This window comes from Patiria miniata, unplaced genomic scaffold (genome assembly GCF_015706575.1).
Source record: "Patiria miniata isolate m_02_andy unplaced genomic scaffold, ASM1570657v1 HiC_scaffold_7, whole genome shotgun sequence".
NCBI lineage: Eukaryota > Metazoa > Echinodermata > Asteroidea > Valvatida > Asterinidae > Patiria > Patiria miniata.
In genome coordinates this window covers 40432826-40449837 of record NW_024037074.1, presented here as the reverse complement: position 1 = coordinate 40449837, position 17012 = coordinate 40432826, and the positions used below count along the sequence as shown (strand labels likewise).

Below are 17012 nucleotides of genomic sequence, written 5' to 3'. Positions count from 1 at the left end.
CTCATAATATACGATATGAGACTAGTTACTGATCCTACTATCTTAAGTTTGTCGTTGATGGCAGCAGACATTGTCAATAAGAACTGGAACAAGCAGTCCGCTATCTTGCGGCTACGACTTTGTTCTACCTTCGTGCTCTTCTGTGAATATCCGTAGCCATAAACGAAAGTGCCATTTTCGGATACGACCGCGCCAGCAGCTAGCTGGCCGGCTGATGATCAAGGTTACCGATGATCGAGGGACTGCTGACTGCGGTTCAAAGTGCTGCAATTTACTCCCGCAGTTCAGTTCAAGTGTGTTTATTCCGCTGTAGTCTTGCATCCTCCTTAGTATTGATGCGTTGATGAATTAACCTGATCATGCCGTACGTGTTTGTGAGCACCCAGATAAGGCTTGTAAGTATGTGAGCCGTGTTTGTCGATCGTCGAGTACAATGTAGGCTGCAGCATGCAGTGCAGTGAATACCCCAGTGCAGTGCTAGGCCGCTCATACCCTACGGGGCCTGCTCTGAGCTGTATAAATAATGATAGTGGATATTTTGCCGGAGGTAATGACGGCAAACTAACGATTACTAAAGGTTTGCCGGCGGCAATCGATCAATCCATATCAACAGAGGGCGCTGTACTCTTTAAAATAGGGCTGAATTATAAGATGTATTAAATTCCCACCAAAAGTTGTGTAGCACGTTTGGTGTAATGGTTAGGCGAAGTAAAAAAAAAAACATGTTTAGCGTCCCCGCCCGCTTCCTTTTTAGACTAGAGGCCGCCTTTTTTTTTTTTTTTTTTTTTTTTATTTTAAGACAAAAATTGATAAATTTTAACGATCTCTGACGAAAGAAATCATATTTTTAGACTTTTATACCGTGTATAAAGCTGTGGAAATAGTCAATGAGTCCAAGTGGCGGCCATTTTGAAAAAAGCTGGTAACCATCTTGAAAAATAGCCCGGCCGCGTTGTCTTGAAAAATGTGTCGGGCGGCCATTTTGAAAAGAAAAAAAAAAAAAAAGGGCCTCCTCCTTCCTTTTTGTCAAAGAGGCAGGATGCTAAACATGTTTTTTTTTTTATTTTGCCTTAAGCAAAGGCTCTAGTAAGCAGGATGACTCGCGTTCGATTCGGACCGCACCACATTTTAAAAAAAAATTCTCATCCCCAAATAAATAAGAATATTCTTCTTTTATTATTTTAACATGTCTCAAACATTTTTTGCAGAGTAGGGCCTATTACATTTTCTTTTTCAGATTTGTGGCTCTGGAGGATTTTTTTTAAAAGGGAAATAAAGTCCGAAATTATAAAATGGTCAGAATCCCATCTTGTGAATACGAGGTAACAACGATAATTTTGGCATGGAGCCAGACTAAAACTTGTTACCGCAAAATGTTTAAGTACAAAAAAAACAGTAACTGCGCATGTTCAGTGCATATCCGGCAAACTAACGTTTACTAAAGGTTTGCCGTCTCCGGCAAAAATATACACTGCCATAAATAATACACAGCTCTATAGGCTTCAAGCCCCATACTTCTTGGGGTAGGCCGTTCAGACCTATACTAGTACCAGCATATGGTTTAGACATAGAATGTTTGCAACCCGACACCACTTATTTTTCTTCATAGTTTTGTCTCAATGTCAATGAAGCCTGTCATTCGTTGCAAATATGGAAAGATTCCTATAAGCCCTTTATATACATGTATGGTCATCAATAATTTTTCTCTTCAGTGACGTCAGCCATCAGAAAGTGATAATAATATGTCCTAAATTCAAATTTAGCAGGGAAAATATTGAAGTAGCCTAGGTTACTGAGAAAACACTTTAAACAAATTCAGACCAGTCTCATAGGGTTTGTGCACAGCTATGGTGACAAAGGATGGCCAGATTATGATGGAATTTTTCCTCAAAAATTATGATGAGACATGAATCTTGGACTGAGAAACATTTTTCAATTTTGTTAGGAAATACATGTAGGCCTATCAATTTATGTCACTTTAATTTTTGTTTTCGATTATAGATTGATTTATTGAGTAATGTTGACAAATTACATGAAGTTTAATTTACAGACAATACCGGTAACTAATCAATCATTCCTTTGACAATTTAAGGTGAGGTTATTGGTTTTGTATTAATATTTCTTTATACAGTATTTTGTTCTGTAATATACATGTAATGCAAACTAAAAAATGTAAGCAACTGAATAAATGGCACAGTGATAACACAATGATCATTTTCAACATTGAATAAACAAATAAGGCCAAGTAAAAAAAATATACCAGTTTCTCATCCCCGCCCAAATCCTTTTTCCCATCCACCTCCTTTTTTTTATTCATACATTTGCGATAAATTTTGCAAATTTCATCAATATATTGTCGTTTGTTTCCAACAAAATTGTAGGCATGTACATGTAGAAAGGTTGACGTCTCCTATTGCCTATGGACACAATTTTGCATTGAAGAGTCAAGAAAATGGAAGAACCCATTTATGCAAAAAAAGGAGCCTTTTTTCATTTTTAAATAAAGCCCGGATGAGAAACTATTTTGTTTTTACTTGGCCTAATCAAGCGGACCTTATTAATATTTATTGGGACTAATGCTATTTGTATTTTGCAAATTGTGCTTTCCAGTACAAAACAATACTAGTAAAAAATGGGCCAAAATGTCCTAAGGTTGTTCTCAAACCTTTTTTTTTATCAACCCTTTTTTGACTTTGGGTCCAAATTCATGCCTAATAAGCATAGGCGTCGCCAGGATTTTTTCCAGAGCACATTATTTCCCAAAATCCTTGTACTTTCTTATTCTCAATTTATCATTTTTTGGAGGGTGGGCCGGGGGACATTTGCACACCCCACCCCCATTGACACCCCTGCAGACCCCATGTTGTCATGGTTGTTAACTGTCCATTCAATTAACAGCAATATGACTTTTCACCTCTTTTACATGTATTTTGTTTTCCATTATTTTTTTTTCTCCTTTTTTTTCTTTCTCCCTCCTGGCAATACCCATGCTGATAAGTAAATTAAAAGACTTTTTTGTAACAAATTTATACCAATACAAACAGAATGACATGTGGACATCAATTTGATGAAGATGTTTTTTGTCTAAATTTAAATGTTGCTTTGTTTTAACCTCTTGTTTACCGCTGACAGGAATGTGGCCCAACAATTTGCGGCGATGAGCAGTCAGACCCTGAGCTGATGCAGTATCTGGGGGCAACACTCACCAAACAGTTTGGAAACAACTTGTAAGTAAAGCTTGTTTTTCCGGGTCCACATTTTGATCATGAATGCTGCCATTTCAACAGTTTTTGCAATAATTAAACAGATTAAAACCGAAATTTCATTGACCATTCACATTATGCACAAAATATGACATACAGCAATTCCTAACAGCTTTTACTTGATTGGGATTAGAACCAGCAACCACTTGCTTACAAGTGCAGATGTCTTAACCACTCACAACTAATTATTGTTGTTATTATTTATTCGGCCAAATTACAAAATACAAACTAAACAAAAACAACCCAATCCAAGCTGGCCGGGATTGACTAAAGTATAATAAAACACTGTGACTCGAAAGCCTGCTTTGGCCAGATGGTCGAGTAAAGAGTCGTCATTTTTTTTGATAAGGCGAAGTAAAAACAAAAACATGTTTCTTGTCACCGCCCGCTTCCTTTTTGGAGGCCACCTGGATTTTTTTATTATTTTTTATTTTTGAAAAATGTAGTAAAAAAACCCGAAAAAGTCTACAAATTCATCAGAAAATAAATACTAATACCAATACAACTCTAAATGACACTGTAAATATGTTCAGTTCTCTTGTCCAACTTGTCTTTCATTTTTAAAAGTGTCTTTGAACAGTGGAAAACCAACGGTTGCTGGAAATTTTGAAAAGGCGGTCATCTTGAAATATAAAAAATAAAAAATAAAAAGCCCCGCTTCCTCCCTTTTAAAAAAAAACCCGGACGAGAAACATGTTTTTTTTTTTACTCGGCCTAATCACTGGGCATACAGTGCTTTTTTAGGTACATGTACATGTACCTTCATAATGTAAAATTCAAAGTGTTTTGAAAACTAGTGCAAATATCACACTTGACGCCCAGCCCCCGGAAAAAGAACAGCTCTTTAAAATAAATATTTCATCTTAAAATAGGGTGGCAAAGATATCGGAGCAAAGATCAGTACTTGATATATCAGACATCCTTTTATCTCATCAATAATGCTCAGCTTTAGTGGTGGGATTTAAATCCGGATTTTTTCAACATTTGGTTTGAATTTCACTATTCAGTTTCGATTTTAGAAACCAGATATTCGAAACCAACCTTGAATTTTTTTTTAAAAGCCTACCATTTTTTGCGACACAAGCTAATGAAAACAACTGTAACATGCCCAACTTGCTCCATGGTCTCTGATTGTAACTGCATTCACTTGCTCCATGGTCTCTGATTGTAACTGCATTCACTTGCTAGTGGTCTTTTTGGTATATGAATCAGTCCTTCTGTTTTGAGGCGTGCGATCACACCCCCACGCAATCACACGCCTAAAAGCTTCCCGAGAAGTGCAAATAATCGCACGCCCGAATCCCTCTGTACCGCACACCTCGGGATACATTTACGGCATCAAAACTTCATAATTTATTGGAAAAAAGTCTGTCGGTGAAGAGAAAATGGCTTTCAACCAAGATGAATAATGCAAAAAAAATATATCAGATTGTTCAGAAAAATCCAGGTTTGCCTTTTTTCACACGCTTGTAATTTTCAAATCAGAAGGACTGATGAACAGCCTGCCCATTCGACTTACCACAGTGGGACTATGCTCATGTTTTGGGGGACTGCACTCTATGGAAGGAAGGAAGTTCCCATCAACATTATGGCTCTGGAGTGTTTTTTGAAGGCCCAGTAGTCATTGAATCCTGCAAACTATACCCAGTCATTGAGAGGGCTTTTCATGTGGCACCTCACTTGCCACTGTTTGTTGTGCATGACTGTGCGCCGGAGGGGAACTTCCGGTGAAATCAGATGTTACCGTTATTCGGTTTGAAAAAAATTAGGATAAGGCAAAAAAAAAAAAAAAATACTCGGTCTCTGGTCAGCGCGCGCGTCGATTTTAATCATGCGCGTCAACCTTTTTTTTTTCTTCAAATTAACACGGAAGCTACAACAGCGCCCTTTATTGTCGCGCCTCCTCAAATTTTTGTACCAAGGAGCACCAAGGAATGGGGAAATTGCACCAAGGCAAATGATAAAGGGCACCAAGGCAAATTATGGAGGACACCAATGTATAATGAGGACACAAAAAAGCAAAATAGTACCCACGTTGTCTGTACAAATACAAGCTTGAAGAAAAAAAAAAGCCACCAAAAAAAAAAAAAAAAAAAAGGCGTCGCCGCATCAATTCCGGAACTTCGGTCTGACCAGAGACCGACTATTTTTTTTTCTGGCCTAACCTGTTTTAGAAATCTCCCAGCACTAGCTCAGGTCATGTTGAAATGGCATGTGGACATCCGGTAGCTTCAAACAACATACATTGCCTTGTCTAGTTCCCAGACCTATTTACTTCAAACTCAATGGTCTGGAGTGCTGAAAAGCAAGTCATCGCAACCGGTGAAAACTGGCGTGGAAATGAATAGATGTTTTCATCAGGAATCCCCCCCCCCCCCCACTTTTTCGTGATGAGAAAAACAAAATGCGGATGTTGAGGTATTTTTCGAACATCCCAACAACCCAAATGTATTCAATAGCACTGAAAAGTAGAGAAATAAAGTACAGTTTAAGCTTTTAAAATGCGCTGTACATCTATGTCCCCGCTTTTCGAATTTCCACGGCCGGGCAATTTGTGGATTTTGGTCTCCCCCCCCCCCCCCCCCCCCCCCCGCATCTTATCTTTAGCGACAATGTTATAACCCTGACCAAATCTCCAAAAAAATCACCACCTGTAATAGTCTGTCATGTTTGCAAGATTGTGAGCAATTTGCGAGTGATCTTTACCCTTTGGGATTTAAATTTGAAGAACATCTGGTACACTGACTTGCTCAGAATGCTTGGCACATTTTAACTGTGAATTCTCCAGACCAAAGACACTGTTGCTAATCACATGATTCGGGGCGAGCTCTTGCATAGTTACGTAAGAGACGCTCAGCACCAATACATTGTTCACAATGGGTGAGAACTGAGAATGGCATAAAGACACCAGACCATGCTGGAGTTACCAGCATAAGGCTTGCCCCGAATCACGTGATATAGTAACAGTCACTTTGGTCGGGAGAATGCAAAGTTAAAACGTGCAAAGCATTGGATTAAGTCAGCATTCCAGATGTTATTCAAATTTAACTCGCAAATGGCTTAATACAGGGTGTTGAATATGGTAGTTCATGAAAGTTCCACAAATATGCCAATAAGGGTTAAATGAACCAATTTTACTGTCAAGTAAGGCCGAACAAAAACCTATCAAGATTCACCCGCCTGCCTGCCAGCCTTTCAATACACATTGTGCATAAATTAACGTACATTGGCACAACCAGCTGTTCATTTATAAAAATTTAAGGGCAAAGTACATACATGTACATGTACAGTAGTTAAAGGGCAAATTAGCATGACAGTTTCTATTACATGTACAGTATACAAACTATAAAGCTGATTTAAAAAAAAAAGAGGATTTTGGCCATATGGTATTTCATGTCTGCAGAGTAATACATGTACATGTACCGGTACATGCACATGTACACAATGTGTACTGTATGAAAGGATACATGTCCTGTATATGTGTGATCGGTGATAGCAATTTTGGGGGCATTAGAATTTGCAATAATGTGCCAGTAATATGTCAGTTATACACAATGTACGCAATACAAATTATTTGGCCAATGTGGTCCAAAATGGAACCCGTTATTAGAGAATCTACACGCAAGCTCTCGAGTAAGGCATTAATTGCGTAGAATCAGGCGTGAGATTTTTCAAAATCTGAGAGAAAGATATTATTAGTATCGAACATCTTTCGAGTATCTTCAATTTTCAGACTTTTTTTATAATTAACAATCTCATCCCTGCAGAATGGAACCAATACCCTTAGACATGTACACCAATATTTTGAAGTTCTTTGTCTCTAGGGGTCGCCATTTTGAGCCAACACAATCCCCTTACCATGCGCACAATAAAATAAACTGTTACGTAAGCTTTCAGTGAAAGAGTTTAGTGAAGAATCAATTGCTTGAGAAGATGGTCAAGTTTACAGTTGGCGACCTCACAGTCAAAGTCGGGATGAAATACCCTACGGGCAAGTAGTCTAGAAGGTAAATAAAATATGTTTGCATGATGATGTACACTTTCTCTGTGTTTAAAGTGCCTTTTTCAAAACAATCTTTAATTAATAGCAAAACTGAGAAATAGTTTCAGAAATCATAGAAGTGATGGAAGTTTGATGGAATCAATATGTCGTAACAATTTATAACTTCATACACACATCAGAAAGTCAGAATTGTAAACATGATATAAAAGCTCGAAAAAATTGGCGAATGAAATAAACAAAATACACCATATAGTTCATGCTAACAACAAACAGGCCTATTTGTAACCACATATATTTGAAGCTAAAATAGTCTTTCCCTTTTAAGAATTGAATACTAGTAAATATCTACATTGTATCAATATGAAATTAAACTTTTAATGATACATTTTGTTAGCTTGGTGAGAACAAGCAAACAAGTTTTATTTAGTATGTTTCTTTAAAGTATTACAAAAGCATCAGAAAATGGTCTCGATCCGAAATCTTCCCAGCACATTTAAATATTAAAGTTGGCAGGTAGGCTGGTGAACCATGATTCAATATGTGGGGTTATTTTGCCCAGAAAACTTGAGGGGATTCCTATTTACAGCAGATATTTTGATACAAAGCTTGCCTGATAGGCTTCCCTAATTGGACAAATTGACATTTTATTGCATAATCATGGCCAATCTCTACTCTCCCTGACCCACTCCACAGCCAGCAGTACAGCACCACAGACATACCAAGAAAAGTGCTCGACAAACTGGAGGGGCGGGGCTACAAAGTCATCAGCCAATCAGGAGCCGGGCAGACCATGATCTGGACCTTGCATAAGCCGCTGCCATTGGCCAATGGACCTTCAACCGAGGAAGGGTCACCCTAAGATGCTACGGACCCTGTCTCTTCATTCTCTGGGATTTTTAGCTTGATGTACATAATGGGTTGACTCGATTTTCTTCCAGATTTTTATATAAATGTATTTCGTCATATTATGATATTCCTTCAGTACTGACCTTGTGCGTAGCAGCAATCGTAGAGGGCAATGCCTTTTGTGTATTCATTGTTGCATTCATTCATTGGTATTAAAGTAACAAAAGATGCCCTCTAAGATCGCCGCTAGGCGGAAGGTCTATAGACTCGTAACGTGATTAGATAATATTTTAGCAATTATGTAATGAATGTAAGCATTATGGAGACACACTATACTATAAGTAAGTCATGAAAAATACAGATCTGTACTGAAAGATGTACAGTCAATGTTCATCTGAGAGAAATCTATTCACGGTATACTTCCAGCTATCAAATGAAAAAGGACAATTTCCACCAGATAAACACTTTTAAGACATTTCTTAACACAGACATGGCATGGACATACAAAAATTGTGCATTCTTGCTCACTATAGTTACATCATTTCTTTTGAAACTAGGATTTTTCCAAATTAAATTAATGTGATATATTGCATTCTGTCTCATTTGATATCTTTTAACTTTAGCACTACTGAGCATTAGCAATTAACTAGGAACTTCTGTTCCGAGGTAAAACTTGCCAAGTTGTCAAAATCTTCAGCATTGCTAGAAAATTATAAATAAACTGTGAAAGTTCATTCGCAGAATGATAGGCCCATGTATACATCCAAAAAGCTCACCTAACATGCCTAAACACATTCCAAAACATGTGTGTGAATTGATCTGTGATTTGTCTCTTGGCAAAATTGACCAACATCCGGCTGTTTCTGAATTTCAATTCCAAAGATAAAGTCAACGAAAGCGCATGTGGAACAGGGTGAAATGTCACGTGGCTGTTTTCCATTGGTTACACCACGAAAGGCTAATCAGCATTAGAGGAGACAGTCGCACAGTTGCCAAAAAAGTGGAATTTTTTAATTCAACAAATTATTATTTATAAATTCAACGAAAGCGCATGTGGAACAGGGTGAAATGTCACGTGGCTGTTTTCCTTTGGTTACACCACGAAAGGCTAATCAGCATTAGAGGAGACAGACGCACAGTTGCCAAAAAAGTGGAATTTATTATACATCAGTGGCAGATCCAGCATATTTATGGAAAGGGGGCGTGCCGAAAATGGAGGCGAAACCCAAACATACAAGCGGGGCACATACATTTTGAAGTGATTAAATAACCAGTTTACAGCAGAAGAAACAGGCAAAAAAAAGACAGATGTTCCCTCCCCCCCCCCAAAAAAACATACTAAAAATACCCCCACAAAATGTCAAAAATAGGGGGACGCACGCAGGCTCCACCCCCCTCTGGATCCACTACTGTACATTTATTCAGAGGCAATCAAGAAAACACCTGTACATGTACATGTACCTTGAAGCAGGAAACCTAATAGCATTATTTTAAGGATTCTCTAGATCAAAAGACTTGTTTCCTTTTTTTTGTTACAACTTTTTGCACTTTTTAGACATATTTTCGTTGCCAGGGTAATCCCAATGTAACCATCACTTTGTTCCCATTAACTGATACCTGTTTTATTTTAAATTCTTAAAATATGTTGAGCAATTTTTTTTGTTATTATTTACTTACACGTACATGTAGATTTAGTTGTGAACTTCTGTTACCTTTAATTTTAATGCATGGAAATTCTAATTTTCCTGTTATGAGTTTTTACTCAGATAATAATCGTCAGTCACGGTATGGCTTCTTTTATTCTGTTCTTTTTGCTTATATTGCCTTTTATACAAATATTGACTGCTTCGAGTGGTGAAGTAAAACTAGCCTCCCTGGGTGATCTGTTGAGCATTCTATTTTTTCCGAGGCTAGACAAAGCTGAGGGAAAGTAGACTGCTCCATGGATCACCAAGGGAGGCTAGTTTTACTACAAGCTGTCAATCTTTATTTTATAACACCTCTCGGACAGATTCTGCTTGATTTAAGCGATAACTGATTAATTTAATTGCAACAATTAAAATGTACTTCTATATGAATACAAAATTAACTAGAAAGTTACTAGCACTTTTCCAAATCACCCCCTCACAAAATGTTTGAACCCAGCTCTGTGGCACTAGTGCTTGGTAACGGAACTCGCAACATGCACACCCGTATGCATTTGCACACAATACAGGTTGCTATGGGTATAGTACTTTGGTTGCTACAGTTAAAGTACCGTACTTTTGGCTGTGCACAGCAAGATAGCAGAAATATCGAATGCCATGTGACTAGCTCTCGGCCAATTGAGACACAAAATCTATGGGTGAGGTGTTATAAAATAAACTATTGCTCTAAGCATGCAGTAGACAAACAGAAACATACAGTCGTGAATTTCTATCCGCCCAAGGACTATGCTTTGTGTTTCCCTTTGACCCTGTAATATAGACACTCTACCATAGTCTAAGCACATAACCGTACGATAGAGGACCGTTTTCAACAAAAGACACAACTCCTGAGGACTGAAAAGATCTTTTGTTCTCCCTTTGTGTGTCTGTCCTCTATCGTAAAGCCATACACGCACACACCCACAGTCGTTTTATCCCTATACTTAAATTATAAGGACTCCTTATTGTTCCCTCCTCAACATGTCCCATAAGGTTTGTACACGAAAACCTCCCGTTATCGCACACAGGGTAGACTGGTTCCTGCCCCCTATCAGAATCGATAATGTTGGACCATGAACCAGTCTACTTGCAGAGCAGATCTTTTGGTGCGCACAAGCTGATTAAAATTAAAGGCTTTTTTTTGGCAGAGGGATGTAGACTCCTAAAACAAAACATACCAGCCGAAAATGCATTAGGAGAAAATATTTAATTTGTTGAAGAGTGTCGACAGTACATGTACATGTTTATGGAAAGGCAGTTTTATTGTTAAGTGTGTACTGTATATTTTGTGACATGTACATGTATTTATCCCAAAGTCAGGATTGTGGGACAGTATTGTAAAATAGGACAAAATCGTGCTTAAATTGAAGTGAAATTATTCATATATATACATACATGTACATACCCAATATATTTGGAGTGTACACCTAGTGGTATTATTATGTATTTTTGAAAATTTGGCTAATTTAAGCCAAAAACATGCATAATATATTTCTATTATGGTGTATCTGCTATTAAATGTACATGCCGATCCAGTTTAAATTATATCAAGTAGTCACTACATATTAAGTACTCACTATTCATGTACAATATGTTTTCTGAAAAGTACTGCATATTAAATTTGATAAAAGACATAGAGAAAATAAAGCCATGTTTCATCTGTGCCAAATGTGTTTCCAGGATTGGTTATTCAATGATGTTAGTATGTCTGTGGAAAAATCCCCCCCCCCCTGTCAAAGATGGCCTGCCCTTTTACATGTCAAGCAGGGATAAGAAGTGTTTTATCCTGTTTCCATTTAAAAAAAGAATTGATGATTGTATGTTTTGCCAAAATTAAGTTTTAGAAATGATGCAAGGACAGAAATAAAATTAATTCTCAGAAAGATTGGTGGCCTTTTGTCTAATTGTGGTGGCTTTTTGTTTAATTAATCTGTGACTGCATAGTCTGCTGAAGAATGGTAAAACAACAAGCTAATTCAGACATAATGAAACCAACCCATCAAGATTGAACATTTTCCTTTTAGGGTGACTTGCTGTTTCTATCCCAAATCAAATATACAAGTAGAACTACCAGCAAAATTAGAAATAAAGGTTCTTGTATGTATTGAAGCAAGTCCATTGAAAAACAATTTCGGAGAACAAAATGTTTTTTTATGCAACTAATGTGTGGGATATGTCTCCATCTTCTTTAGATATGGGGAGTGTGGCCTAGTGGTTAGGGTTTGTGACTCGTGGTCAGGGGGTCAGGGGTTCGAATCAATCTGCTGGTCATTATTGTGTCCTTGGGCAAGCCACTTCACCCCCACTTGCCTCTCTCCACCCAGGAGCATAAATGGATACCGGCATTAACTGGGGAGTAACCTGCGATGGACTAGCATCCCATCCATGGGGAATATAAATATTCTCAGTCGTTTCATGCCGAGGAAACCGGAGATAATGGCCTGATGGGCCCATTGGCTCAGGACAGACTCTCTCTCGCTCTGCTTTCTTTTATTATAATATTGTGGATTGCAGATCTACCGTAGTTACTGCTACCCTCATAGAATTATGGACATTTAATTTGATTTGATTCGTTTGATTTTTGAAGTCAAACTTCCCAGTCAAAGTAAGGAACTGTCTTATTTGTTCAGCCATTTAAATAGACATCAAGATAAAGTTGGAACACTCTGCCAATGTTGCAATGTTAATTTTAATACCACATAACTGAGAATTAATTATCACAAATGAACAACTTGGCCTGCTGAACGCTACCCCACCATATACCGCCATGTTTAAATAATGTTGGTCCTCGTTTTTTCTTTCTTTCTGTAACAGCAAAGAATGGAGGTCAGAGTTGCTGCCTAGAGTGGTGCTGGACAGGTTGGAGGGCAGGGGTTATAGGGTCATCGCTGCGACGGGAATGGGTCAAACAATGGTGTGGACGCTGCACAGGAAACGTTTGGAGCTTACGTGATTGCCGGAGAAATGAACTGCTGATAAGTGGATACTACAAATTACGACAGACATACATGTATTTCTTACAGACAACTTCACTTTGTCAGTACTTATTGTCTTCAGTACTGAACATATGCACAAAAAAGTTCATTGAAAACTTACAAAGTTTTTAAAACACAAAATATTTATCTGACGATGAGTACAATTTCTTGAATTTATTTTGAATTTTTAAAAGTTTTTTAAGTTAGACTTTGATTTTACATATTTGCTGATAAGTGATATGCCTTATTTGTACAACCTTTATCTCATAAGTCATTGCTTGCTTGGAGATGGCAAGGACTGCGCATATAGGTAGCATGTAGACCAGATAGTACACTAACCCTAAGCCCTCCCAAATCTTTCAAAATCCATTAAGATTTTGTAGGATTTAGGAATGCACAGTCTTGCCCATATTACTCTACATGGAACTTAATGCTCCTCGATAAAGAATGTGCCATAATGGAGTCCTGCATATACATGAAGGGTGGATTTTGGAGGACACAGGAAGGTTCCAAACAAAATGCCATGAATGTGTAGGGAGCTACCTAAGGATCAACATGATTTTTTATGCTCAGTGCCAAAAAGAATAGATATGACAGCAGTCATGTGGGATGACATAGCACCCAACGACCGGTAGGGGTGAGATTGCAAGATTTTGCCCTTTGAAGCACATAGGATCATTTGCAAACCTTGATTGAAGATAGGACTGGTATAATACCCTGTAAAATTATTCTGCCTGAAATGGTATCATATTTGGAAGAAAGCTCTAACATTGAAGGTGGTTTCAAAATAGGGTGCCATTGGCACTTTTTGATACGTGTCAGCAACAGAATGCAGATACAGAACCCAAAAATCGTGCGCAAGTTTACTGTTTTTTCTCAAAATGCATACAGGTGGTATGCACTGAGCAGAACATTTAACAGGATAATTGTTACACACCCTACTTAAGATTTGGAGCAAATTTGTTGCGTCAAACAAAACAATCCACAAGAGCAAATGATCCTGTAATGTTTTAGATGCCGTGGGCTCTGTGACAGCTTTTGAGAAAAATTTCAATTTACTGAGTGGGACTCGAACCCATAACCTGGTATCTCCAGTGATTGGCATCTTGTAAGCATACAATAAGTTCCAGCCTTGCGGAGTATTAGCTTGTACAGTGTTTTCCCCACTCTCTTCCCTAGATATAGACTTTTTGTATTAACGAGAGTCAACTGTAGTTAGGTTTCAGTCAATATTCCTTTTGAAATTCCCTCAAATGATTGGACATGTTCTTTTGTTGAACGGTGCAAACAGCCCTGTATTGGACTAAATGAAAACAAATCGTTTTATGAATATCATTGTTGTGGTTACATGGTAAACTGGGGGTGGGAACATTTTATATTTGAATGGTAGGGGTAATTATAACATGCCCACAGATTCTGTATCTTGATAGGCCGAGAGCGAGTCACATGGCATTCGCTATTTTTGCTATCTTGCTGTGCACGGCTAAAGGTACTATATGGGCTCCGTGCGCCAACAAAAGAGGTGCGTTTTTACCACTTTTGAGAGCCATGTGGAAGGGACACACACCGAGTGCGTACCATACTGTACTGGTTCGCATGCGAAGTATGCACGACTTTGAATGTGCCAAAGCGTGAGCGTCAAGCGTCATCGGCGCACGAATGCGTTCAAATTTAACTTGCGATGGTCTCCCAGACTAATTCCCACCCCCAATAACTTTGGATCATTCAAAATACGCAGAGGATGGGAGCAGGAACCAGTCTAGGTCTTCCCCAACTCTCCTTTTCTGGCTATTGAAGGGGTACTTAAGTGCAGAGCCCATACCCGTAGCAGCCAAAAGTACTATACACATAGCAACCAAAGTACTATACTCGTAGCAGCCAAAGTACTATAACTGTAGCAACCAAAGTACTATTACCGTAGCAACCAAAGTACTATAACCGTAGCAACCAAAGTACTATACGCCTAGCAACCCAGTATTGTGTGCAAATGCATAGGGGAGTGTGAATTGCGCATATTCCCAAGCGCTATATAGGGCTACGGAACTGGGTTCAAGCATTTCGTGATGGGATAGTTTGGAAAAGTGCTAGTCAAGTTTCAACTAATTTCGTATTCAAATCGAAGTACATTTTAATTGCATTTAGATTAAATTAATCAGTTATCGCTTAAAATCAAGGAGAATCTGTGGGCGAGTTGTTATAAAACAATATTGACTGCTTTATCTCGTGGTGTAGTAAAACTATCCTCCCTCGGTGATCCATGGAGCATTCTATTTTCCCTCGACTTCGCCTCGGGAATAAATAGAATGCTCAATGGATCGTCTCGGGAGGCTATAGTTTTACTACACCACTCGAAGAAGTCAATATTTGTACTCTATGTAACCTCTCCTGAGGACGGATGGAGTACACACTGTCCAAAAGTATGAGAGCATTCTAAAACTAATTCTTGTAAATTAATCCATGTTACATTGTGTAACGGTAAACCCTTCTTATATAAGTAACAGTTTACTGAAATGTGTCACATTATTATTTATGAAAAATGAATGCAACCGCTGTAAACTGCACACTGACTGGATTGACCTGAAATATACAAATCAAGAGAGTTGTAGGGCCTGGCGTTTCTATCGTAGCGGGATCTTGAGAAAGATCCTGCAGGCATGAAAACCTCAGAACCTCCAACTGAATTATTCAATGCAACAGTATGCAAATTCAAGTGTGCAGGATACAATTCTTTGGATAAAGGTGTTTCCAATTTTGTGTACATAATAAAAAAAGACTTTATGCCATTTGTGCCTTAAATTTGTTTTATTTTAATTTCTGATTTCTCTGTGTTCCTTTCATGCTCTGTATACATTTGTAGTCCTGATATGCAACTTGCAGGTCTCACAGTAAGGCATCCTCAGTAGGGTAGTTTAGGGTAGTTCACTATAGATGGTACAGCCTTTGTACCGCGCCGCAGCATTCATCTTCCCATCCACAAACGTTGACGAATCGCATGCAAACAGACTGTTGGCATGTGTGTTACGGGCGCCTGCTTCGGTGAATGGCTGCACAGTCCAATATTGCGCACTGTAACATCGCACCAAGACTAGCCTCACATCAAAGCCTTTAAAACCTATAAAAACGTATATGTCAACTTGGGAGCTTATTTTATTTTTAAGTAACGTATATTCGGTCTCTGGTCAGGCCAAAGTTCTGGAATTGACGCGGCCACGCGGCTTCTTTTTTTTTTTTAATTCAAGCTTGGATTGTACAGACAAGGTGGGTACTATTTTGCTTTTTTGGTGTCCTCATGTACATTGGTGTCCTCCATAATTTGCCTTGGTGCTTTCGATCATTTGCCTTGGTGCAATTTCCCATTCCTTGGTGCTCTTTGGTAAAAAAAAATGGAGGTGCGGAAATAGAGTGCGCTGTTGGAGCTACCGCGGGACATTTTGAAGAAAAAAAAAGATCGACGCGCAAAATTAAAATCAACGCGCGCGCTGACCAGATACCGACTTATTTTTTTTTTGGCCTAAAAACCTATATTTTTATTCTGGCATACATGTTTATTTCGACCCTTTTTATAGAAAATTTTAAGAATCAATTTGACCCAGAGTTTAGTTATCGTAAGTCCAAAATAACCACGTTGTCAATATAGGCCAACCTCTCTAATATTGTTTTACAAGTGTTTCAGAATTCGGAAGTTTGCATGAAGTTGATTTTAGGTAGCTTTGTCTAGTGTGGAGAACTTGAGGTGAGCAATTTGTCTGCTATCTCGTGCTGAAAATTGTACAGCTTTGCATCCTAAAAGCCTATACATGTGTAAATGCCTATATTTTGGCGCTGCGAAAACCTTTAAAAAAAACCTAACGTTTGATTTTCAAAACTTATTAGACACTTACATGTATGCTGATAAAGAGGGGTACTGTGAGGCCTGAACATGGGAAGTAACAATCAGCCAATCTCTATCAGGCCAAGAACAATACATTTGACAGTGTCAGAAGGGGAACCAAAATCAGTTCATTTTTGAAATGCATGTTCAATTGTTTTGCCAGAAATGACAATTTGAAAAAAATTCAATAAAACATTTGTTTTTGTGAGACTGCACATAACCCTTTACTGGATATTGAATTAAACCATGATTTTCCAAAAATAAACGTTAATCACTTCCATAATTATTGGTGCCATCTTGCCATATAGTTTGACTTGGCGAAGACCAAGACAAGAGAAGAGATTCAGACATCATGAGACATGGCCTAAC

General features: G+C 38.3%; 1 protein-coding gene across 2 annotated transcripts; it reads left to right on the top strand.

The window, feature by feature from the left end:
* Positions 1 to 203: 203 nt before the first annotated feature.
* Positions 204 to 15568, top strand: LOC119718882 (GTP cyclohydrolase 1 feedback regulatory protein-like). Of its 2 annotated transcripts, none has more exons than XM_038188307.1 (3): positions 204 to 395; positions 3133 to 3227; positions 12612 to 15568. In XM_038188307.1, the coding sequence occupies exons 1-3, from the start codon at positions 360 to 362 to the stop codon at positions 12748 to 12750; spliced, it is 270 nt and encodes an 89-aa protein (XP_038044235.1). In that variant the 5' UTR covers positions 204 to 359; the 3' UTR covers positions 12751 to 15568. The 2 variants fall into 2 exon arrangements, with proteins under 2 accessions (XP_038044235.1, XP_038044234.1); XM_038188306.1 differs by lacking the exon at positions 12612 to 15568 and adding an exon at positions 7960 to 9785 and having other exon boundaries at positions 220 to 395.
* Positions 15569 to 17012: the final 1444 nt, after the last annotated feature.

Excerpts from the sequence above, each read along its gene's own strand:
- LOC119718882 (XM_038188306.1), top strand. The coding sequence starts at position 360 with ATGCCGTACGTGTTTGTGAGCACCCAGATAAGGCTT. Across the intron at positions 396-3,132 it reads TGAGCACCCAGATAAGGCTT|GAATGTGGCCCAACAATTTG; the intron begins GTAAGTATGTGA and ends TACCGCTGACAG. Across the intron at positions 3,228-7,959 it reads AAACAGTTTGGAAACAACTT|CCAGCAGTACAGCACCACAG; the intron begins GTAAGTAAAGCT and ends CCCACTCCACAG.